General features: G+C 36.3%; 1 protein-coding gene across 1 annotated transcript in view; it reads left to right on the top strand.

Moving 5' to 3' along the window:
- The window catches only part of CPNE8 (copine 8), a 209,089-nt gene that overhangs the window by 50,100 nt on the left and 142,527 nt on the right, over nt 1-16,462 (top strand). The window contains exon 5 of the mRNA XM_001503265.6: nt 6,372-6,411. Within this exon, the coding sequence (XP_001503315.3) occupies nt 6,372-6,411 (40 nt within the window). The remainder of the gene's footprint in view (nt 1-6,371; nt 6,412-16,462) is intronic.

The raw sequence follows: 16,462 nt of genomic DNA, 5'->3' as shown, positions 1-16,462 counted from the left end.
TTCTCCTTTGTTGAAAAAAACTAAATTTATTTAGCCAAGCATTTACTGATGGACAATTTGCCTGATTCTCTTTTTACTATTACATGTAATCCTTCAGGCAGTATCCTTGTATGTAAATTTATTGTAATTTGCTGTTTTGCATTTTCAGAGTATAAATTATTCAGAGTCAGATTTTGGGATGTAAGGATATGGACGAGACTACTCACTCCTTGGTTCTAATCTTTGAGACCAATTTAGAGATCCTCTAGGCCTTGTTAGTTCTCTGAACTCCTTATCTATGTTTTAGCTCTTATTTTTAGAACCATTTCTCTGTTTTGTTTTGGTCACTGTCTGCCAGCAGGCCCCTGTCACCGTCATGAGCAGCTGCTTCTTGACTGTACTCACCCACTTTCCCACACTGTTGTCTCATTTTGGCCCTCCTTGGACTGGTTTCTTAAGTCCACGTCTGTTCATCTTTCTTCACTTGATATTCATAACTATGGCTATTATAGAATTGCGCAGGTAGAATGAAAAGAAAAGAAATGGTGCCCTCAAAAGGATGATAGCAATCAAATGTTAGTCAATAGACCAGTGAGCAAAAATTAAGAGCTGAGCTAGTCATTCTGGAGAGCAGAGGAAGGTAAAGAATTATTTACTTGTACAGAGAGGCTAGTGAGCATGTGCTCATCTCTACTGAAGACGAGGCTATGGAAGCTAATGGATTTTAAGGAGAGACCAGTTCAAGAAATGTAACTCCGCTAAACTCACTGCTGGTTAGTCATTTAAATATTATGTCTTGTTTACCAAATAGCATTTAAGAATCACTTTGATGAACTAATGAGTCCAGACGAGAATATGTTAGGCTAGGGAGGCGCCTGCTACTTACAATATTTGTCAAGCTTCCTAGGTAGGCTTAGGACCAACGAGGGAAGACTTAAACGTAGGAAGGAAATTAGGGCATTGATAGAGCTTAACGCACTTCTCAAGTGTTTGATGATAAATCAGCAATATTGTCTAACTTCACTGTTGGTGTTTCAGGGAATTAAAAAAAGAAAACAAGACTTCAATGCACTGTTGATGGAAATATGGAAGGAAGGAATGATTAGATGGTTTAATATGTTTGTTAATAATGTCTTCATTATTTATAAAGTAAATGAAATAATTAGAGAAGCTCATGAAGTTTGAGGATGAGTATGTAAGTTTTGTAAAGCACAGACAGAAAGAGGTGATTTGTGATAGTAATATTATTACTGTTATTCACAGAGTGTAATAGAATCATTCAGGGTGTGTACCCATATTTAACCTCAGAAACCAAATTTCTGAGGTGGAGCCATCCCATTTTTATAAATGAGAAAACCAAGGCCCAAAAAGTTTAACTAACGTGTTCCAGGGATCTGTGCTTTCCAATAGAATTAAATTTTGCCTGAAATAGTTTATAATTAAATAGTACAAAACCTGAATTTCTAAAATATTATGAAGATTAAAAATAATATCTCAACTAGGGTATTTTTGTTTTTGCCTTGATTATCTAATACTGATGAAAGTATATGTTTGAGGTATTCTACTGCACAATGAATGTAATAATGTAATGAAATATATTCAATCTAAGTAAGCAAATCTAGGAAATTACTCTTCAATTGGAATGGGAACATGTTGTATTATTTTATCTCAGCGTGGCAAGAAAAATAAAGGAACACAACTTAGTGTAGGGAAATTGACATATTTTAACTCCTTCAGCTTTCTCTTTTTTTCTAAGAATTATGGTAATTCTCACAGAAATTGTGTAATGTTCAAAATGTGAAAGCACATTGCAAAATTGAATTAAATATATATCATTTGACTTTGTAAATGTATTTGGTTAATTTCAGAAATTTGATTCATATAACATTGTTTCAATTTTATATGATCTCTGAAAAATTCCAACAATTAGGGCCGGAGAAAGGAACATCTAGAGAAGATTATCAAGAAAAGCAACAAGTATGTTCTCTTAGTGTAGTATTTTTGATACATTTTTAATTAATTCCTTTTGATTTCCCATTTATTAGAATATCACACATAATACTTTTAACCTGTGAAAGCAGAGAGCAGGCTCTCTTTCGTTTTTATTTTTTTACATTGTGATTTTTTTTTTCCAGCGTATCTACCGAAATAAGTGTGGAAAACAGTGTAATTGTTCACTAGTTATGTGTATCTATTATACCTCTGATTAGTTTTTGAAGTTTTTCTTAGCAATGTGTTATTCCTAGGAAAAAATGTTCATTATAGAAAATTTGGAAAATAAAAAAATGGATAAAGTAGGAATAAAATCACCTGTAATCCCAACCTGCATCATCCAGAGAACTCCTGTAAACACTCCAGCATGTTTACAGGAACATGTCTGCTTGAGGGAACAGCAATGCTGAAGAAGACAGTAGTCTAAATTGGCCAACAGAAAGATGTAAATGGTTTTCAGAATTGTTTTGTATTCAGCTAATCTGTCCATTGATTTTACAAAAGTCTAAAAAGCAGTAAAAAAGAAACTTTGAAAGCGTCTGATCTAAACAATTGCGTATCATGGAAGGTTCAAGAAATGGCTTTCAGGAGCTTTTTTATTCAACTTTCAAAGTAGACGGAAAATTATAATGACAGAGAAAGAGTGAAAGAGAGATAGAAAGATAGAAAGAGTGAGAGAATGAGTAAATATGTATTCTTGGCTCCACTGGTCCAAATTCCTGTGAGTTCTGATTAATTCACAGTAATTATTATTATAACTGTGATATGCCTGAGATATATTTTTAAGATTAGTTTATCAGTTGTTAGTCTTAAAATTCTCTTGCCTTTTTGATCTGATGTGTACTGTTTGTTCATCATGCTATGTATATATCACAGATAAAGTCATAAACTTTGGCATTTATTTACTTTATTATAATTATCACCCTAGTAATAGTATGGATACTTCATAAATCATTTTGTTATTACAGTTGAAAACTTTATTATTGGCAGAACAGCTGTACAAAAATGTCTTTGAGTAAGAAGTGTGGGTAGTCATATCATTACACAGTATGTGCTGAAGAATAAGAAAAATGAGATATAGCTGTTTTCACTCTTGGTTTTTTTTTAAGGTGTTCTTTTTGGTGAGGAAGATTGGCCCTGAGCTAACATCTGTTGCCAATCATCCTCTTTTTCTTTTTCTCCCCAAAGTCCCAGTACGTAGTTGTATACCCTAGTTGTAAGTCCTTCCAGCTCCTCTATGTGGGATGCCACCATAACCTGGCTTGATGAGCAGTGTGGAGGTCCGCAGCTGGGATCCGAACCAGTGAACCGTGGGCCACTGAAGCGGAGCGTGCAAACTTAACCACTCGGCCATGGGTCTTGTTTTTCCGTTTAGACCAGAACACCAACAAGGGAGTTACAATTCTAGATTTGACTTAACCTAGCAAATTGTTTTCCTTCTTGATAAATCAAATGGTGATAATCATGAAATGTGTCATTTTATTACAATCTAACTTTCAAGGCTCTCAACACTTTGGTGGAAAGTAAGTTGTTTTATTTCTTCCAGTAACTGTGTCAACACTGTCAAGTCCAGTTTTCTCCATCAGTTAAGGGTTCCCTTAACAATCTCAAGATTTAATTTCATGACTTTTCAGTTACTTTTGTTTATTAGAACTATCCCATTTTGTTAGTTGTTATGTACTCTTCACTAATCTCAAACTTAATCCAAAACTCTTACTTCCTCTCCCCTCAGTTGCAGCTGTTGTCTCAGCTCCTTTCAGGAGAGAAGGGAGGTGGAAGAACAGAAAGACAGGCGAGGAAAGATGTGGGTCTCCTACCTTCTGAATAATCTAGACCTTAGAGGGTACCAGCCTCAGGGGACACTTGTTAAACACCCTGCTTGTCTTCCTCACTGTGGAGGAGGGACTAAAAAGGACATTGTGCCTTGTTCCTCAGCTCTCAGAAGGCTCTTCCTAGGATGGCCTCCTGACAGTTCTCTTCCACTGGCAGCCCCAGGGTGGACCTGCGGGTAGGTTCTGTAGCTGACTGGGGAACCAGATGCTGTCCTCCACTTCTCATGAGCACCCCAGACTTTGGAACGCCCCATCACATGGCTTGGAGGAGTGGAAAGAACCTCCTCCTGTCCCCCAAGAGATAGGGAGTAGCCTGTCACTTTATGAGTAAGCTTTGTGGGGAAGGGTCTGACTCTGATGAGTTTGACTCATCGGAGCTCTGAGCTGAGCATGAGGGAATACTTAGAATCTTTTGTTTTCACCTTTGGGCCTTGGTTGGAATTCCAGAAATACAGGAAAAATTTCAGGCAACATTCATTACCCTCCAATAGAAAACATAATCCTTGGGAACCACTCACATCGGTTACTGCCAATTCAACGTTAGTAAGTTCTACAGCAGGATGAAGTTGCTTACAAAGTTGCCCATAATAAATTAAGGTGTGGTGGGATGCGCCCTCCTTGGGGTAAGCTAGTGAGCTTCCTGCTTTGTTTCCTTAAGGAGGATATGATGCTCATAAACATAGACACACACACACGCACATTTTAACCGTTTAAGATGTAGTGTTTATGTTCTGACCTGTGAGGGTGAGGAGCAGAGTAGTCTTGATATGTTGAGAAAAGTTAGAAGAAAGTTCCATTAAAAGAAAAGTCATGGTAATTTCAAATGCATTATAATCCAACATATTATCTACAGCCTTCAGAGGTATGCTGTAAATTACCTATTTTTGAGATAGTAGCATTAAAAAAACCTTTGTTAAAGACAATGAAAGAGGATTGCATTTGAAAATACTTAAGCTCTTTGTGATGAAAACATAAGCTCTTTTCTTTTTGCTTCTTTGAACTGAAATGAACATACCAGTGTTATTTATCCTCAGTCCACACTAAACCCTTTATAGAAAACAGTTTCCAGGACTGATTCCTGGAAAGGAGCCAGCCTAGTTAGGTTTCACCTTTGATATTGCTACAGTTACGCATTTTCATTTTACACTTAAAAAAAGTTGTCTTGAATAAGAAGTATTTTTTTGTACTAACATCTGTAGGCCTTCAGTAGATGTTGGCAATTTGCTGATGTAAAATTCTGGGTTACTGCTGTTGTGAGTGATCAGAATTCCCTGATGTGGAGAGTACTTTGTATTTCTTCTCAGGCAGGTATTTGCGTCACCAATTTTTTTTTTTTTTTTTGAGGAACATTAGCCCTGAGCTAACATCCACTGCCAATCCTCCTCTCTCTCTCTCTCTTTTTTTTTTGCTGAGGAAGACTGGCCCTGAGCTAACATCTGTGCCCATCTTCCTCTACTTTATATGTGGGATGTCTACCACAGCATGGCTTGCTAAGTGGTGCCATGTCCACACCGGGGATCTGAACCAGTGAACCCCGGGCCACCGAAGTGGAATGTGTGCACTTAACCACTGCGCCACGAGGCTCGCCCCACGTCACCAATTTTAAAGCCAGTTTGTGGTGAACGTTCTTTGCTGGGGAGTAAGTGCACCTCTGTCCAGCATCAGTACACTCCAGCTGTTTCTGTCTATTGTTGATTGAGATGCTTTGTTTCTTTGTGAAAACATTCTTGTCATGTGAGAGGGGTGACTTTAATTAGCCTTAAAGGAAAAGGCAGTTAATTTCTAGTAGGAAGCTATGCACAAGGAATGTGAAAGGAATATGATTTGGGAGAAAGACTGGAGCCAGTACAAATATTTTCCTGTTCAAGAATCCAGCAAATTGAGGTTTATTTTGACTGTTAGCAATTTTTCCATTTCTACAAGTTCTTTAAAATGAGAGGCTAAAGTGATAGCGAGTGATGTTTTCCCAGGATCTCTCCAAGAAATCATTTATTCCCAGTACCAACAGGTCAAAAATAGGACATATGGTAGTCCTATGTAAATACATTTCTCTTTCTGTAAAATCTATAGTTTCCCCAAATCTTGTGATTGGGGAAAAATAATCGCATTACTTTTGCCAAATTTTGAAGTTAACAATAGCATTTAAGATACTAAGTAAGAATTAAAATGTACAGCAGTGACAGACTGTTACCAGCACTTGTTTGTTTTTTAATGGCATCCAGAGAAGAGGAATTTCAGTTTTTAGGGAATTTTGAAGAGTATTAGGATATTATTGAGCATAGAAAACAGAAGTTTTAAACTTGATCTGTTAGGCAGCAGAATCGATGACTGTGAAGATATTAGGACTTCTGTGTAGGTTGTAGAAATAAAAGGACCCAAGGATTGTGAATTCTAGTATTGGCATGTGGGCCACAGTTTATGAGAAACTTCTAAATTTGCTAAGTTTTTCTCCCCATTGGTTTAGTTTTGATTCACTTTTATATTATTTATGTTTTTTGGAAAATACTGATGTTTTTCTCTGGCTGTATTTTATGGAAATAATTTGAATTTTATATTTTAATCTTTTAGGTATGATGTTGATTCAAAGAGTCCCAACTTGTCCAAACATGTAAGTTCATATTTTTATGTTCTTTATGATGATGGCATAATACAAATTATGATATTATGATTTATAATTGAAATTTATGTTGATTTATTAATATTAAAGTTATATGTCCCTACCTTTACATGTAATAATTGTTATAGAAAATAAATAACATTTTTAAAGGACTCTCGAATAACATTTGGAGAAGCTTATTAAAAGAAAGATACCTTCAGGATGTGAAATGCATTAATTTTACTTATTTTTTATTTTTGTGTTTTTAAAGAAATAATGTCCGTGCCCTGGAATGTCCGAAGTTGGGTCAAGGCTAAGCAAGATGAAATAGGGAGCCTGTCGCTTTTAGGGAAGTTTCATTTCTGAGAGAACAGGAAGTGCTTGGGTAAAGGCAGAGTGGTTTTCTATTGAGCTGTCCCTGTAGTTCATGGGCTGAACAATATTTTCTAAGTACCTTCTCATGCCAGTCACCGAGCCAGTTTCTGAGGGTACAGTATGAGCAAGACAGACGTAGAGTCTGTCCTCAAGTCACCTAGTCTCTTTTATTTTTGGGTCCTGATCTTCCCATTCCTCTTTTCTTAAGAGCACTACTCACCAGGCATCAACCCTTACCTGGGGAAGTTTCCAGATTCAGGAGCAGCAGGGGCGGCAGCGCTAGGCAGATAAAGAGGCGGAGGTGGGAAGAGAAGGAAGAGCTTGAGATCCCCTGTCTAAGCACTGAGGGTTCCATCAGTGTCTTTATTGACCTGTGGGATTGGAATTAGGCCAGACCTAGTAGGAAGGGCTGAATGGGGGTGAAAAGAACATTCTGAAAGGGGTTTAACTAGGTTCCAAGTGATCTCTGAGGATCTGGATGTAGAATTGGCAGCTGTGCCAGGGTTGAGGCCGATAGGACTAATGTTTATGCCCAGAGACTCAGGAAGGTGAGATTTTTTTCACTTCTCCAATGTTGTAGCCTATTAACTAGAATGGATGGATATATATTTATCATATATATTTGATTTCCAGTGTAGTTTGGAGAATGTCATTATTCAGAGAAAAGAGGGAATATAAGGCATGATCTCAAGCGAAGAGACTGATTTGGGAAAACTGGAAGCCTGCTAATGGCAGTTAAAAATCATAATTTACTGCTTCTGTCCTTCATTAAAGGACGTATGGTATTTATTTTTGTTATGAAGCATAGTGAAGAATCACTGGAAGAAAAATTCAAAGAAAATCTGTCTGATTGATTTTTCTACAAATTGAAAAAAATTCTATAATAGGCTCATTCCTTCCCAGAAATAAAGTTCATTGTGGTTGCCGTGTCCCCTTCCTTCTCCTCATGATAAGAATTACAGCATTGTGGCTGGACATTAACACTTATTTTCATAGCTTTATATTGGAAGTTTTCCGCATTTCATTGGAAGACTCAGAGGAGAAACCACATTTTCTAGTCAAAATTATTTAGATGCAAGGAAAGAAAATGCGTTCCCTTATCTCACATGTAGGTGGTTTGTTATGGGGATGTAGGAGCATCTCATAAACCTGACATGTGGCTTGCCCTTCTGGTAACTGCAGCTAGAAACAGGCACTTTGGGTTGGGACTGAGACAACTATTTTCTCCATTTTTTTCTTTCTGTGGCCATGTCTTCTTTGCACTATGACTTTTCTCTGAGCTTCTCTTTCTCTCTGAAGACCAAATTTCTCTGTTTATTCATCATTATGCACATAGGAAAAATAACCTCCGTAACCCTGACTAGACATAGTCTTTCAAGCGCCCCCTCTCCCTGAATATAATTTCTGTGTTTCTCAGTTCAAACTGTCCTTCAGAGGGCATAATAACCGGACAATTAAGGACATTAAGGGGTTGGATATTTTGAAGGTGAGTGTGAAGGTGGTAACTTGTGGTTCTTACCAATGTAGTTGCCTTGAGTTCAGGGCAGAGAGTAATATTTGGGATAGGAAGGTACCTCAAACATGATTAACTATATCTTCCTTAATAATCAGTAATAACTATTATACGACATATGTCTTGTAGAAGTCATGAATATACATATCTTGTCAAATATTTTTCTTTTGTAGAATGGCTTTTTTTTTTTTCATAGGAAAACTTCTGTGTCTTCCTCATGGTAAAAATTCTTATCTTGACTCTACCCTCATGATATCTCCTTTACTATCTTCTCATCACCATACTTCTTTACGGAACATCCTGGGTTTCTATTATAACTTCCTTTTCATTCTCTCTTCAACTTATTTTACTGTTTTCTGGTTTTCATTTCTGCTTTAAGTATTCTGACACGGGTTAGTCAAAATTTAATGTCCTCTTTACCTTACTTGACCTCCCCATTATTTCAGACACAATTGACTACTCTATTCTTGAAATACTCACCTCCTCTGACTTCCACGGAAACTTCTCTCTTGCTTCTTTTCCTGCCTTTCTGTTTACTCATTATCTATCATTTTTCAGTTTCTCTTCCTCCTCCTGTCCCTTAATATTAGTGTTTCTCATGGCTATATTTTCAATTTTCATCTCATCTCACTCTATAAGCTCTCCTTGGGAAAACTCAACCATTTCCACACCTTATGCTGATGACTCCAAAGTGTTTATCCCTCTACACACCTTGGCAAACCCACGTCTCCAACTGCTTGTTAGAGATTGACTGGTAGACATTCTGCAAAAGCCTGAAACTCAAATATCTAAAATGTATTGCCTTTTCCATCCCAATTTTGCTCCTCTGCCAGTATTATCTATCTTGAGAATTATCGTCAACACTGGATACTTAGAAAACTATTGTTAACCTCCTTCTTTCTCACATACCACCTCTAGTGAGCCACCAAATTCTGCTCACTCTAGCAAAGAATTTTTTCTCTTCTTTCCTTTCTTGCTGTTACTACTTTAGTTCAGATTCTCATCAACTTTCTCCTAGAGGATTGCATAGCCTCCTATAGTTCCTGAGGTTTATATTAGCTCACATTTTAATGTATTCTTTACATTTCTCTCTGTGTTATATTTCTTAAATAGTTTTAGTAAGCAATGCAAATTAGTTAATAACTGCCTGAGCTTATAAGTAGATAAAGCATGTCAAAAGAGGGAGGAAATGTGTTTCTAAATTGTTACAAGAGTTGTTAGAGATGACTGCCTTGAATTTCTGGTAGAAATTAACAACAACAACAAAAGCCCTTCGTTACTTGAAAGCATCCAAGTACAGATTTTAGGTAAAACGGCATATAACTCATTCAACCCAAAACGAATTCAGGAAGCGTTTGGAACATCAGAAGTACCAATAAACAAGCAGTTCTATTCCCTGAGGGTACGATTCTTTAAAAATATTGTTGTCTACCTGCCAATTTTGCAAAGTGAAATAAAAACTGGAACCTTTTAAGCAAGACTGCTAAGTGCCTGGGTATGCATGTGGAATGCAGGCACTTATCTTTTACAAAAGGGATTTGGTAGCAAGAGAGATTCCTTGAGTGAACAATAATAAATCTTTTTTTTTTTCCATTCTAATTACTGATAGTTTTGAAAGAAACCCCTTTCTTTCAAAGGATGACTGTATTTGGTTTCTAGTACTTAAGGATCTTGGGGCAAATTCTTAAATTTTTTGGAGCATTATGGAAAATGGAGATATAATATAGAACTGTACCTTAGATTTCTAACTTTGCAAATGAATATGAGGGAAGTGGATAAAGGATCAGTGGATCAGTATAACTTTGATTCTATTGGTGTTGGAAAAGTTTTTAGTGGAATAGCATCATACCCCAGGGTGACTTGTGGAATCCAGGGACATATTCCTTTAGAGGATTTATCCATTTTAGGGTTCTTTAAGGAAGCTACTTTACTAAAATATTATCCCCTCAAAGTATTAGATCCTGTGAACAAAATCTGGCATTTTGTTCTCTAAGTTACTGTTGAGCCCACTCATCTTAATGCCGTTAGGAGAACTGCACAGCAGATTTTCATTTGCATAATTTAATTGCATCAGCCAAATCATTAATGAAAAGATTAATAACAGGCTCATAATTGGTGTATTTAGGATTCTACATGGTGTTCTGGACTAGATGACATTGAAACTGTACTTTGTGTACTAAATTTTCATATCCACCCATCCAAAGTGCATTTATGCATTTGATTGCTCTCAAAAAGTACCCACTAAAATTTTTGTTTTAGACTTGTTATTGGCTCATTGGATTATTTTGACCACAAAACATCAGCCTTCCATGAAGTTGTATATGTTCTTTATTATATTTTCTGAATATCATATATATAAACTTCTACATGTAGACTAGTTGCATTTGAAAATTTCATTTGCAAGTTAATTGTTTGGACCATGAAATGCATTTTCTCATAGGAATAGATTTATGTGGGGCAAGATTCTTTCATTAGAATAAAAGCCAATTTAAGCTATATATAACTGAACTGAATTCTAATGTGTATTCATACAGTCAGGCAAGCAATAAATATATTCCAGGCACTGTTCCATTGCTGAGGAAGATAGCAATGAAAGAAAGAAACAAGGTCCTAGTCCTAAAACAGGTTACATTTTGGAGCTGGAAGGTGGAGTGGGCAGATTTATTCAATAAAAACAAACGCAAATAAATGATTAAGATAACTGACTTCATTATAGCACTCGTATTAATAAGATATTGATACTGACAGAGTGACTGATAAAGCATGTTAGCTAGAATCTTAGGTTTCCCTTAACCAGGCAGCTTGATTCTACACCAGGTTTCACCCTGAGTATACTTTTTTTTTAAAGTTTGTCCTTCAGTGTAATTTCCTTTTTTTTTTTTTTTGCTGGGGAGATTCACCCTGAGCTAACACCTGTTGCCAATCTTTCTCTCTCTCTTTTTTTTCTCCTCCCCCAAACCCCAGGATAAAGTTGTATGTTCTAGTTGTAGGTCCTTCTAGTTCTATGTGAGCTGCTACCACAGCATGGCTACTGACAGATGAGTGGTGTGGTTCCGCACCTGGGAACTGAAGCCTGGGTATACTTTATTAAAGAGAAGAAGGGAATATTGAAAATCTAGGGGAAGAGCATTCCAGGCAAAAGGAACAGCAGTGCAAAGACCTTGAGTCAGGAAAGAATTTGGAACGTTGGTGTGACCACCACATATGGAGTATTGTGAATGATGAGGAGAGCAGAATGGAAGAGTTGGGAAAGGTACACAGAATTCAGATGGCGTGGAAATTTGTAGACCATGGTTAAAAAAAAAGTTGGGTTTTTTTATGGATTTCATTGGAGGATGATATGTTCTGATTTATACATTTAAACAACCACTGGCAGCTGAAGTGGAGAATGGGGTTGGGAAACAAGACTGGAATTAAGGAGATTGATGAGAGGTCATTGAGAGGACATGACCACCAGTTGACCCGTGAGCTGGACTCTGGCAATCAGAGGCTTCTCACTCCCTCCCCTGTCTTTGGAATGTCCTTTCTGCCCGCTGTTCCCATAGTCAGAGCCATTTCAAAGACACGGCCTTGAGAGAGTAATGTGTTGTTGAGACCATCTGGACTATATATGTGACTGAACCCCATTAAGGCCTCTGTATAAACTTTTAAGATTCTGGTGGCTGGGGTGGAGATCTACTCATTTTGTGGTCACCCAAGAAAAGGAATTCATATGTAAGTTCCTTTGCTTCTTAAACCTGCCACCTACCCATCTGGAGTGGTCTGCCTCTTTCTTCCGTCTCTGCTTGCCCTCTGTGTGTGGGGGCCAGTTTCAGATTTCCCCTTGGGAATTCCCTCAGTTGCGAACCAACAGAAACCAGTTATAAGGCTGCTGTAATTTGGCTAGGTGAACAATATTTGGTGGGTATAGCCCTTGAAGTAGTAAGAAGTGGTCAGATTTGGAATATATTTTGGTGATATGATTGCTGATGAATTGGATATCAGATGTGAAGATAAGAGAAATTACAATGACTCCTAGGTTATTGGCGAGAACAGCTGGATAAATGATGATACAGTTTATTGCATTGAGTTACATTGGGTAGGAAGAGATTGAGGTGGTGGGGGTGAGGATAGAAATCATAGAAATCAGTGGTTAGAGCAGGTTTATGTTATTTGAGACCCCAGTAAGCCCCATCTGGAGATACTGCCTAGGCCGTGTCTGGAGACTATAGAGACATAGATTTGGGAACCATCAGCTTATATAGAGCTGGAACTCAATAAAGTTATCTAAAACAAAGTATAAAAAAAAGAGAAGAGAATAGGAGAGAACCTTGGGGGAACTTCAGCATTTAGAAATGTAGTGGAAGAAGATTAGCTAGAATTATCCTTTTAAAGGGATGGTCAGGACATGTCACTTTCCAGTTTAGACCCTCCAATGGCTTCCCTCCACACTTAGCACAGAATTCACAGTCCGTCAGGGGCCCTTGGCTCCCTCCTCTCCTTCCATTCCCTTCTTTGCTCATTCTGCTCTAGCCCCACTGACCCTCTTGCTTTTCCTTGAACACCCCAGTATATTCTTATCTCAGGGACTTTGTTTTTGCTTTGTCTCCTACCTGGAATACTTTTGTCCGAAATATTCACATGCGTTTGTCCCTCATATTGTTCAGATTTCTACGAAATTGTCATCTACTGAGAGGCCTTGCCTGACTGCCCTGGATAAAGGAGCTTTCCGTGTTTCCTCTGATGCCTTTTCAATAATAACTTTCTTTTTCTATGTAGCATGTTTTCTGGTCCTAATTAGATGATGAGAGCTAGCCTTCTAAACGTATTCAAGCTGAAGTATTTATGACTGATGCTCTATAAATGGATTATGTTTCTATTTGCATTTTCAATAGAGTCTTATAGAATCTGTCTTAGACTTTGAGAAGGAGATAGGGACAATGTCTGAGGTGGGTTTGATGACGGTATCTTCAGCACTCATTAAGTTACATTATGTGGGATTGTTGCATGTTAAACTGGCTCTTACTCAAGACTTAGTATTTAATAATGATATTGTATGATAGTATTATATTTAATATTATTACTTAATAATGCTATAATATATTTCATATTATTTAATAATAATATTTAGTGAGTTTTCTAGTTATTTGGCCTGTCGGCTCTCTCACCATGTTTACTAGCATATGGAATATTTACTTATTTTCTGTTAGAATCCTACATTTCTCACTTCTTTACTAATGAGAGCTAGTATTCTACAAAATATGATGTGCCTCTGGAAAGTAAATATTTTCCATAGATGTTATATTTGTAAATAGTATAGCTTTGTTTTAAAATCTATTTATTGTATGGTTTACAAGTATTAAATATGTATGTTGTGGATAATTTTTCAAAATTGGCTAATTTCAATCAATGACCACCCACCCACTCATTGCTGAAAACTTAATTTTCACTTAATGTCTTGTTTAACTGTCTTCATTTGGACTCTTAGCAAGCAAAAAATATTGTGAAAATAAAAAATTGTGCTGAGGGAAAAGAAAGAAATTCAGCTTCAGAGTATAATTTTGAAATTGTATTTGTATTTTAACTACTGATGTCTAAGTTTAGAACTTTTTATTAATCTCTTGGAAGTAGGATTGGCATTTTAGGTTTGTAGATCTATCCATCCATTAAAAAGCCATATCTTTGCTTGAAAAAAAAAGTGTTACCGTGTTAAAACTGTGACAAATTAGTTCTACTACAATATTGAATCCAGTTGTTTCATGTTGAGTTTACATTGTACCCAAAATAGCATATAGATGTGCTAACAACCATTAATAAAGTAGGAGTCATTGCTGGAGCAAAGGACAACCATGTTCCATTATTATAAATGATTGCCATTTTAGTATCTAGTGCATAATATAACTAAGTCACACTTTAGTCTTTATAGTTGATGTGATTAGTATGAATTAAATACAGAGGAAGTCAGCAATATTAGCTGGGAGTACTGGCAATAAAATATGAGTAGATAATGCCAACAATAAAATTTCACAGGTAATACAAACTTTCCTCATCAGTTTTTTTCCACATTGTCAAAATATAAAAGCAAGAAATTTTGTATCACTTATTTTCTCTTGCTCTTACTGGCTTAGCATGAATGTGCTTCTAATCAGTTAAATGTTCACAAGATGAGTAGAAGCAATAAATGGAAGCAAATCATGACTCTATCTTATCAAGAAATTGAATGATTAACTCCTAAACAGTTGACTGCACCCAATCACTGTGCTTTATTAAAACTTAGCTATCAATAAGCCTATTTAATGTCTTTTGATTTAAATTATCTATTAATTAGAGATGTTATATTTCAGATACTCATTGATCACTTTATAAGACGAAAAAGCCATTTAAAGATTTTCTTGTAGACCTTTTAGGAGAAAGATGCCACACTATTGAATGCTTATGAGATTGTTTATGATGATGCTAATAATAAACTACATGCATTGATTAGCTTTGTAACAGTATAGAAATCAGAAATTTCACTTACTTTAAATGCCTCTTGGTTCATTATACCATTGTTTTAAAAATGTCTTTCTTTTATATATGTATGCTTATATGTGTACTATAGTCATGCATTGCTTAATGACGAGGATATGTTTCGAGAAATGTGTCCTTAGGTGATTTCATCATTGTACAAACATCATAGAGTGTTCTTAAATCAAGCACAAGAGAAAATGATGCAATGGAGAGATGTGGTAAACACAAAATGTGTGAGGCCGCTGCTGGAGTAACAAGGCATACTGTTTTGCAGTAAACTTTTTTAATAAGTAGAAAGAGTACTGTCTAAAATACCAATAAAAAGTCTAGTATAGGAAATATATAAACCAGTAACATAGTCGTTTATTGTCATTATTATTATGTACTGTACATAATTGTATGTGCTATACTTTTATATGACTGGCATCACAGTAGATTTGTTTACACTAGCATCACCAAAAGCACGTGAGTAGTGCCTAGGACAGCTATGATGTCACTAGGCAATAGGACTTTTTCAGCTCCAATATAATCTTATGGGATCATTCTTGTATATGCAGTCTGTCATTGACTAAAACGACATTGAAATGACTGAAATGTCGTTATGTGGCGCATGACTGTAGTTAACATGTAAGATAAGTTAGTGTATAAGAAACATTTGGATTTTATAATGGCACTCAAAATGAGCATTTGTATTGACCATGAGTATAAAGTGGTTTGGCAAAGGAAATATATAATTTATTCACATAATTATAGTATCTCCTGTATTGGAACCTAGTGACAAGTGGCAAGGTTTGAGTATAGAGTAATATTCTTTTAACCCCAGGGAAGTAGGGAGGAGAAGGGAGGCATATATTTATTAAACGTTTACCATGTTCCAAGCATCTGTTCTAAGTGCTTTGCATACATTATCTTATTAAACACTTTGCTGGGACCGGCTGGTGGCGCAGCGGTTAAGTTCGCACGTTCCGCTTCTCGGTGGCCCGGGGTTCGCTGGTTCAGATCCCGGGTGTGGACATGGCACTGCTTGGCAAAAGCCATGCTGAGGTAGGCATTCCACATATAAAGTAGAGGAAGATGGGCATGGATGTTAGCTCAGGGCCAGTCTTCCTGAGCAAAAAGAGGAGGATTGACAGTAGTTAGCTCAGGGCTAATCTTCCTCAAAATAAATAAATAAATAAATAAATACTTTGTTTAGTTCTCCCAACAATTTAATATGTAGATATTATTTATTATGTCCATTTTATAGATTAGGATACTGAGACAAAGAGACATTAGTAAATGGTTCAGCCAGAATATAAGCACAGGCAGTATAAACCCTCATAATTCTCACTCCTAAAGCATGGGTTATATTGCTTTGCTGAATAAATAAATGTATGTATGTATGTGTGTGTAAAAGATCTTTTAAAAAGGATGCATAGGAATCATTTCTTGCAAGCAAGCAAGCAAACCAACAAACAAAACCAGTTCATTTACTGCAAAATAAATTACCTTTTTATATATGTGGAATTTTTAAAGCACATAGCATAATGTAATTTTCATGAATATAGATAAGTAGCCAGCTACAATATAATATAAAATGTAGATGGATGAAATCAGTAAAAACTGGTATTAAAGAAATAATAAAGTAATAATTTTGAAGAAATTAGAATATTATATTCATGTGTATAGTTTAAGTAGACATTCTCC

The sequence above is a fragment of the Equus caballus genome, chromosome 6 (assembly GCF_041296265.1).
Source record: "Equus caballus isolate H_3958 breed thoroughbred chromosome 6, TB-T2T, whole genome shotgun sequence".
NCBI lineage: Eukaryota > Metazoa > Chordata > Mammalia > Perissodactyla > Equidae > Equus > Equus caballus.
Note: the sequence above shows the minus strand (reverse complement) of the source record. Positions and strands in the feature narration are given on the sequence as shown.